General features: G+C 42.4%; 1 protein-coding gene across 1 annotated transcript in view; it reads right to left on the bottom strand.

The window, feature by feature from the left end:
* Positions 1-922: 922 nt before the first annotated feature.
* The window catches only part of bmp7b (bone morphogenetic protein 7b), a 22,199-nt gene continuing 13,162 nt past the window's right edge, over positions 923-9,959 (bottom strand). The window contains exons 2-7 of the mRNA XM_054608819.1: positions 7,841-8,033; positions 5,830-5,978; positions 4,571-4,774; positions 3,422-3,498; positions 2,494-2,604; positions 923-2,208 (exon numbers count right to left, since the gene is read on the bottom strand). Of these exons, the coding sequence (XP_054464794.1) occupies positions 2,059-2,208; positions 2,494-2,604; positions 3,422-3,498; positions 4,571-4,774; positions 5,830-5,978; positions 7,841-8,033 (884 nt within the window). The 3' untranslated portion in view covers positions 923-2,058. The remainder of the gene's footprint in view (positions 2,209-2,493; positions 2,605-3,421; positions 3,499-4,570; positions 4,775-5,829; positions 5,979-7,840; positions 8,034-9,959) is intronic.

The raw sequence follows: 9,959 nt of genomic DNA on the forward strand, positions 1-9,959 counted from the left end.
AAGGTGTGTTTGTTTCTTCAGATGTGTAAAAGATACTGAGCAGGAGGACAATACAATTCCAAAGTTCAGATCAATAAGAAATATATATATTAAAAAAAAGGTCTCAGAGTGCGACATAACTGTGTAGACAAACACCATGTGGTTTCCCCCAGCAGAGGGCAGTATAAACTTGTGTTACTGTATATTTCTACACAGAGGGAACTGTTTTTTTTTTTTTACTTTTTATTTAAACAAAGCAACTTTGTTCATGAGGCAGAATGTGTTGTGGAATACATAACATTAACATGCTGTACGGAGGGGGATGCAAATACATCCAGCTTGTTATGTAAATCCAGAGCTCAGCTAGTATTAGTTGGAAGACCCGATCAATTTAAGAACAGTGTCAACATTAAAAATGATAAAAAAATAAATGGATAATTAGAACAGGACTTTTGTATTGGATTGTACTGGGACCCTGGAAAAGGGCTTTTGAAAAAATTTAATAAATCCTGTAACCTCAAAGGCAAAAATAATATATCCATAAATGGTTTTACAGGAGACAGGAAACACAGAAGCGCTGCTATACATTAAAAGACACGTGCAAACATCCACCCACCAAAGACATGAAACCCCATATCCACCTCAGAGGCATAAACCACAAACAGACACACACACACACACACACACACACACACACACACACACACACACACACACACACACCATACCGCAACAGAACCCTGAGAAAACACAGCTTGTCAGCTTGCCTTTGCACAATGAAGCACTTCTCAAAGATTCTCAGGTCAGCAGGTAAAGGATGAAGCTATAATCCAAGCAAATATTTAACGTTTTGAGAATGTGCACGCCCAGCGTATCAAATTAATTTAGCTTTTCATCCAGATTAAACGACACGCCTCGAGGTGGTTTTGTTGCTTTTCTCCCAGTTTATTGTTGTACCAGTTCAGCAGTAAAACATGGTTGAGACATTGGAGCACACTGTAGAACAACTCAGCCAGCTCTCAATAAATAGTCCTTTTAAATATACGACAGATTGTATTACAGCAGAGGAATATAAACCTGAAAATGTCTAGCACACAGAACAAGATGCATTATACAAAAAGCTCCCACTCTTTTTCTTTTTCTGACAGTTCAGCTGATTGTTGCTATAAAAATGTGCGTCAGGAATATGGAACGGCTTCCACTGATGAAATGTGTAAACATTTGAACAGGTCCAAGTTGTCGCAAATAGCCTCCCGCCATCACGAGTTGCGTATATGTACACGAGAGGCAGAAAGAGGCGCATCGACGTTGAACTCAACGCTCGTGTCGAAGTAGTTTTGTGTCAACTTTGTTTTCTCAGCGTTTGTGAGCACTATTGAGTGAAAGAAAACAGGCAGCATTACATACAGGAGAAAAAAAAAACACGAACCCAAGTGACATTCTAAGAAATAAATACAGCTCTTGCTTTGTTTGAAAAAAACAATATTTACACAGTATTTGTACATAGAAGAAATTCAGAACATCCATCTGGGTCTCTCAGTCATAAAAAATATATATATATAATAAAATCTACAGTAAAAGAATCAAACTACAATAACAAATATTGAAATAAACCAAAGATTGTTGACTTTGAATGAATATACAGTACAATCACTGCTTTTAATGTCTTGTATACACAGTAGAAAGCACAAACGTGTGTGTGTGTGTGTGTGTGTGTGCGCGTGTTTGATTGTTTGTATGTGTGTGTGTGTGTGTGTGTGCACTCGTGGTGGGGATTGTAAAACATTTTGAAATCCCTGTTCAGCAACACAACATCGTGTTTACTTCAGGACAACCTCAACAAATGTAAAGAGTCTCTCCCACACAGAAGAACGTCTTGAACTCGCGCTTATAAAATACATGAATTACACTTTGTAATCCACTCTCGATGTTTCAAATGGTGCCTGACAGCAAGAGGAAGCCCTTTCTACTCATATGTGTGTGTGTGTGTGTGTGTGTGTGTGTGTGTGTGTGTGTGTGTGTGTGTGTGTGTGTGTGTGTGTGTGTGTGTGTGTGTCTCTATGTGAAGATGCTGACAGTCTAGTGGCAGCCGCATGCTCTGACCACCATGTTGCGGTATTTCTTGAGGATGACGTTGGAGCTGTCGTCGAAGTAGAGCACGGAGATGGCGTGGAGCTGTGTGGGCGCACAGCAGGGCTTAGGAACCGTCTCCGGGTTAATAAAATGAACCTGGGAAGAGGAGTTCAAAATGTTAAATTCATTCATTACATCACAAATCCACGTCGAGAAATGGTGACACTGACTCTAAGTACTGTGGGGATAAAGCGCTTTAAACTGTCGTCCTGTATCACGTCACCGACGACAGTTTACTCTAAATAACAATCTGCTTTGGATCGTTGGATAAAGAAGTCCCAACAGCGGCTACATTGTCTTGACAGTTGATGAGATGATTAGACTCTTCACATGACTGCTGTTTGTTTATTTTTTGGCTTCCCCGCTTTCATGGTTACTCACTAGGGTTTGCACAATGGCATGGTTTGTGGCGTTCATGTAGGAGTTCAGCGGGAAGGCACACTCTCCCTCGCAGTAGTACGCCGCATAACCCTCCGGAGCGATGATCCAGTCCTGAGAGGCGGGAGGGAGAAAAGTCAGGTTGGAGAACTGGGGAAGTCCCTTGACGAGCCTTTTTCGTATGAAAGATTATGTTGTAATTGCACCTTTACTAAAAAGACAGTAGAATACATTGTCAGCTGTTAATCAAATTATGAATTTACAGGTGCAATTACCAAAAAGTCATTAGTTTTTAATCTGCCCAGTGTTTTCTTGATTAATGTCCCATAAAATATCAGGAGATTGTGGGAAAATTCTAGTGCTCAAGTGGAAATATTTCAGTTGCTTGTTCTGGCTGACCAAAAGTAAAAAAAAAAAAAAAATAAAAAGATTTGCTCTCATAGAAGACAAAGAAAACCAGAAAATATATTCAAATATGAGAAGCTGGAACCAGTGGCTAATAAATCATCTAAATTGTCGCTAATTTATATTCCGTCATTAGACTGATTAGATCGATTAATTGACTGATTGTTTTCAATGCATTTTTTCCTGATCGTGCCAATGCATTTAATCAGAGGGTTAGAGCAGCCTGTTTGTAGCTGGAAAATCAACATCCAGGGCAAAAACAGTCCTAAGCTTTATGCTCTGAGAATGCGGTTATCAAAGAGTGCATCTTGTGTTGCAGCTGGACAGCAAGAGGACAAAGTTCAGAGAGGTTTTAGTGAGCACATCCAGCTGAAAATAACACCCTTGGACTCAAATACAGTGGACAGATTCTAGTCGGCCATTCATCAGGATTCTTGGATAAAACTTGCAACCAGAAGTGTCTGATCTAGGCTCGCATTGGGGCAGGCGATTTTGGGGCTACCTGGGAGAAGAATGCTTTCCTTACCTGCCACCCCAAGTCTCTGAAGCTGACGTAGAGCTCGTGCTTCTTACAGGCCTGCTTCTGATCAGTACTGCTGTTTTCTGAGGGAAGAAGGCAGAGAGAGATTCTTTACTTCAACACGTGTGCTATTATCCCATTCAGCTACGAGAGTGATTATTCTGTGGTCAGACCCCAATTAGAGATGACAAAGAACAGACCGAAACTCAGCCAATATCCACATAGAAAACATTAACATTTAAACAATAGCTGAAGGAAACCACCTCCAGATACAGCAGCAGTTTGGTAATTGTTTCAAATGAATGGGCCACCCTGCTTAGAGGTCACTCTGCTGGGCTTTGAGTTTCCACTGAATGAAACAGATGTGCACACATTGAGTAAACTCCCCCCCTATTTTTCATAACTCTAGTCTTTACTCATTTTCCCTCCTTTCTCTTTACTCGTTTCAACATTTCTTTTCCCCCTTTCCCCCCTTTATCCACGTGTTAAAAAAAAAAGAAAGAAAAAAGCATCGTCTGTTTCCTATCTAATCGTATCTCTCTCGCTTCCTCTGGTGACCTCTGGGGCTCTGCGCTACATTACGTTCCTGAGAGTGGTTCACATTGGAAATGATCATGAGCAACTGTTTCTCATCATCCAGTTAAAGAGCGCTTGGGTATCCAAAAGTTCCAAACAGGCCCATTTGGCCCATGTGTTGTGGCCCCGGTTGCCCTACAGCGCAGCGCAGATGTGTTCTGCCATAAAAGCCTGCGCTGCCTCACCTCCACGCAGGGAACTTGGCCCTGACGGCTCCGTAATGCTCGTGCAAATAAACAAAGACAGCGGAAGGGATATTTGAAGCTCGGGCATTACAGTCTAGTGTTTCAGAGCTTCACATAAACACGGACCTCTCACACCTCCAAAACAAAAGCATGAATCGTACTCTTTGTTGTGCAAGAATCACATGAAGTTCCAATGGCGTGCTTTTGTTGGTCCAGATGTATTGTGTATTGTGTTTGCATGCCAATGAGCACACACTTTGTCAGAGAATTCTCATGTGGACAGAACAGTCATCCCTACATAGCTGACAAAAAACAGATTAGACATAAGTGTCGGCATAAATCAGAGCTGGCTGTAAATAACACACACACACACACACACACACGCTTTGTTTACCTGCAACATTGGCCACTCTCAGGGCCTCCTGGTTCTTTGTCCCTTTGGAGCGGTTGGGGTTGCGCTGCTTGGCCCCTCCTTGCGCTGAGCGGATGCTTCGCAGGTGCACCTCCGTGGCTTTGAAGAAGGCCACCATGAAGGGCTGTTTATTCTGAGGCCCGCTGCGCCCGATCAGCCCTGCCACACGAGGATTGATGCTCTCTCCTGCAGGGGGAGACAGAGAGAGAGAGCAGCTCAACAGGTGTTGGCATCACAGAAATCCATAATTCCAGTCACAGGTGGAGATGCATGAGGAGAACTGCGAATGCTTTTGAAAATCAAATAAATGTGTGCCCGCTTGGCGTGTCTGTTTATATTTTGCACGTGTGTGGTCTTTGTTTTCCTCACTGCAACCACATTTAGTCTGTTTTACAAATTAGATTTCCCTCGGTGAATTCCTTTCCCTTTTTCTCATCCCTTCTCCACCTCTAAAATGCCAAGAAAACCCCCCACAAAACTGAACATCAAAGCCCCTCCAGTTGCGTTGGAGTGTGTGGGTGTGATCGTGCGTGCTCGTGCATGCGCTCTCCAGCAGTGTCTATCTACTTCTCGCACAGAAGAATGTGTGCCTGATCAGCGTTATGTGGTAAATCAAGGCTTCTGGTCGCCGCCGGCGACGTGGTGTCCCGTGTGCCTGTCTGTGCATGCTTACCCAGAACCCTTCACGCACAAACACACACTCACTGATACAGCCTCTCCAGCACTCTGACTCCCACAACACGAAAGCAATACACTGTCTGTTTTCCTCACCCGACATGTAACATCCTGCCATCCAGAGAGAGATAATATTCTCAAACACGCTCTTGTAGCTCACACTGTTTGTTGATAACGTTTCCCACTGACTAACAGCTGAAGCCTTGTGATGACAAACTCCAGCTGAGATGTTATCCTTGGGATAACGCAGTGTATTATCTGAAAGCCTGCTGATGATGCTGAGGGTATGACGGATGAAGACAGAGATGAATGGCTGATGATGAATGATGAGGAGCAGGGTTTGATTTATCTTTGCAGTGCGCACACAAGGACTAATCAACTAATTCTTTGTCCTTTTAGAGAACAAACTTCGCAGTTACAGTTACAGTGCGCAAACGTCATATCAGACAGCTAAATACCTTGTCCCAGCCTTCATTTAATCAGCCTTGTCTTTCTACCTTTGTTCTTGACGTATTTTCTTCATCTTCAGCCGTCTATCTCTGTGCAAAGATCTGAGTGACACTCACCAATCGTGCTCTCCAGGGCAAGCTGTAGACCCAGGTTCCTGCCAGGGTTCAGGACCCAGTGGTTACTGGTGGCCGTCACGTCAAACACCAACCAGCCCTCCTCTGCGGCCCAGATCACCCGAGAGTCCAGCAGAAACAGGTCCGACTCCCTGGAAAGGAACACAGAAGAGAAAGTCACTTTTATAGTTTGAGATCAACAGAAGCCAAAAGGGATTATATGCACAATTACTAAAGATAGGTAGGAAACCATGTGAGTGTAAAACTAAATGACCAGAGCGCTGAGTAATGGAGTGGAGAGAGGGAGTCAGAGGAGGAGTGTGACGGAGTGAAACAAAGAGAGAGAAGGTAAGAAAGAGAGGGAGGGAGGGAGAGAGGGCTCCAGATGGTGAGGCCCAGGGGAACACTTCATTTTCTTAATTGACAATAATGGCTTTATAAACGACCGGTCCTTTCATACACTACACACAGTCCATCATTGGCTGGAATTTTGTGGGAGAGCGAGAGAGAGAGAGATAGAAAAAAACACAGCTGTGAAAGAGGAAAAGACTGTGTGAAAAGTAGCGAGTGAAATAGTGCATATCCAATTCAGTCCTATTGTCCGACACTGAACTCTGGATTTTCCTGCTCTTTTACCGTCGGAGACTAAAATCCCTTGTTCCTCATGTGGCCATTCATGTATCCCGACCTATTTTCTGACTGGGCAGATAGTGTGTCACAGAGCTCTGGTTCATTCATGTACCCAGGCCCGTCTCTGGCAGAGGAATAAATGCCTGTGTTGTTCCCTCTGGACAACAGAAACCTTTAGGAGGGGTCGAGGAGAGCAGGACATGGGCCATTCCTGAGTTACATACACCTTCTGCACAGCCCAGATTACAGACACATGGAGATGGTGGGATTAAGACCTCCTTCGGTTGGAGAAACTCCCAGATAAGGGTTGAATTAATGCTTATTTTAAGGTAGATTTATGAACAAAAAAAAAGTAATTATCTATAAAAAAAAATGACAAAAGCAAATATCACAAATTAACTGATCCCAAGGTGAAGTAATTGAATTAGGAACATAAGCCCAAAACCTAAAGATTAACAGTAGACATTTTGACATAATTACATAGTAAGAAGGCACAGATACAAATAATGAAATGAACAAAGGCTGAATTCAATCTAGCTGCCTCGGTTTCGGGTCTTGGTAATGTGCATGTGCTTACATGGTGACGTTTATGTTTATTGTTTATTATGTTCACCATCTTATTTGGGTTCAAGTCATAAACTGTATATAAGAAGTGGACGTAGTCATCGTGACGTCACCCATTGGTGTGTGGATTGTGGTTTTTAAGTCTCAAATTCAGCATTGGGCCGTTGCCAACTTGTTTTTTTTGAGGAGGTGACCATATTTGGACTGTGGAGGAGTGATGTAGAGATGCCATATACGGCTCTGGTGGTGCTAGCGCCCTGTCAATCACAAGGTAGCCCCGCCTTAAAGTATACTCTGCTTTATCATCTATTTTAATCTAAATGGGAACATAAGTTACTAAATGAACATCATGCTGTATTGAAGAAGACTTAAAAACTAGATATTGAGACCATAAACTCATGTTTACAATGTTTACCGAGGTAATAAATCAAGTGAGAAATAGGGTTTTCTCATAGACTTCTATACAATCAGACTTCTTTTTTAAACCAGAGAAGTCGCCCCCTGCTGACCAATAGAGAGAATGCAGGTTTAAGGCACTTCAGCATTGGCTTCACTTTTCAGAACCGGAGGTTGCCGCCTGGTTCAAGTGTTAACATGCTAACATTTGCTAATTATCAATTAACAGAAACCTCAACTGAGGCTAATGGGAATGTTATTAAGTTTGCAGGTATTTTGTTATAAATCAATTCAAGATCATATGAGCCGTATTCCAGAAAATCATTGCAGAGCAACATTTTAAAAAGAGATCACCATGTTGGTTTGCAATATTGAAATTGAAGCTGATTGACTGACAAACACAAATCCATATAGCCTTGCTCACCTATCAGTGTGTTCCTCCAACACCTGGTAGATGCTGATGCGGAAGGTCTCATTGTCAAAACGTTCGTGGATGAAGTCTTTATATATCCGAAACTCAGCAGCAGTGACCGCCTCGCCCTCCGGGATCCTTGATAGGTCGAATCTGAACTCTCTGTGATGTCGCCGCACTGGTAGGAACTCCTTATCGTGTTCCACTGCAATAAGGAATAAAAAAATAAAAAGGTTAAACATGAAACCACAAAAATGAGATGCATTGTATGTATGCAGAGAGTACTGCTTATTTCCACATGAGCTTTTTACATCTTCCCTCTTCACCAGCAGAAATTAGAAAAGTGTGCAGGGATACACAGAGGGGTAATGTGGCTTGATATGAAACAAAAAAAAGATGTTTTCTGTGTGGTATTGAGTTGCATCTCACAAAGAAACAGAACATGTTTGCAGAAAAGGACAAGAACAAATGTCTTTTCCTCTCACATTTTCTACAATTCATCCTCCACAGTCCATCAACCACAGCTGTCCAACATAGCTTGCCAGACTGTGGGTCAGTCCCAGATTAGAAGCATATATAGATGTGCAGTACACATGTTGGCTTATGTTTAAAACATTCACAAGTACTAGCTCTAGCAGTAAATGCATATGGTGCACACCGAGCCATGATAGAGAGATGCTGGCGGACTCTGACAGCTTTATGAGCCCCTTTCTTCTCGCTCTCTTCCTCTCGTAGCCCCAGAGAGTCATCCAGTCTGCTCTTCATCTGGTTCTCATGAGTTGGGGGCTGTTTGGTGTACCCCATCCCAGTTTCCCCTCCACTCTCTCCCCTCCCCACTTTCCAAGCCCCCCCTTGCAGCCGCGAGACGTGGCCCCCCTGACCCTGCTCCTCTCATGTCCCAGCAGGACATCCCAGGGGTCAGCGACTTGTCTCTCAACATCTCGTGGTTGTCCCTCCACCTCCCCTCTTTATCAACTGTCAGACAGACCGCCCACTCATATACCTACACATACATATACACACAAACACACTAAATCATTTATTAGCTTGCAAAAAACAATAACAACATCCACCCAGACCATCGGTGCCATTTTGAACTGTTTTTTTCTTTTCCTGATTGTGTCTGACTTCTATAGGTCATACTACAAATTCCCTTATTCCCTTATTTGTTACAGCGCCAATCAAAACTAGACATTAAAAAGTACTTTGCAAGGGAAAAAATGATAGTATAGCGATCTAAATTATTACTAACATTATTGCTAATTTAATCTTAAGAGTTTGGGGGTCAGAAAAACAAGGAATTTAAAGGCATTACCCTGGGTCTTGGGGAATGTGTGGGCATTTTTTTTTATATAATCTGATATTTGTTTACCTGACATTTATATATCCAAATGATTGATTTCATGAAACAAACAAAAAAAGAGTCGGCAGCCACACTCGGAGGTTGTAGGCACAGTGGTGCTTTGAGCTAAATGCTCAAAATCAGCAAAACATGCTCATAATTAAAAAGCCAACATGCTGACGATGCCCTATTAAATGCAATGAAATGTGGTTTTGTTGACTGTTTAGTGATGGAACAAATGAGACAAGCGCAACCGAGAAAAATAACTTTGATAATGCCTCTGAAGCTTCCTTGTTTAACATGTTTACCCTCCTGCTATTTAGCGCTAAAAAACTAGGCTGATGGGAATGGTAATAAAACCGTTTCTGATTAGTTTTGCAGGTATTTGGTCATACACCCTAGGATTGGTAAGGTTGAAAATTAGACCTGATGATGAAGCTAGATAAAAAGTTAAAGGTTAGCCAAAGTTCTAACAGTTCATCCTAAGGGTGTCATAAAAGTCATAAATTCTTAGGATTCATCCTGTGGAGACAACGAATGTTTGAACAACATTTTATAGTTGTTGAGATAATTCTGACCGACCAACAGAGCCATGAAAATATTGATTTACTGTCCTAATACAGTTAAGACATCAACCTTAGGAGTCAGAGCTGGTGACAGAGACCAGCCCTCTCCATCAGCCATCAGTTGCTCCTCGATAAGTTCTTTATCAGAGTCGACTCTATCCGAACTTGGAAAAATCTCTCCCGAGCTATCATCACACTAGTACACACACACACACTACAATTC

The sequence above is a fragment of the Anoplopoma fimbria genome, chromosome 12 (genome assembly GCF_027596085.1).
Source record: "Anoplopoma fimbria isolate UVic2021 breed Golden Eagle Sablefish chromosome 12, Afim_UVic_2022, whole genome shotgun sequence".
NCBI classification, from domain to species: Eukaryota; Metazoa; Chordata; class Actinopteri; order Perciformes; family Anoplopomatidae; genus Anoplopoma; species Anoplopoma fimbria.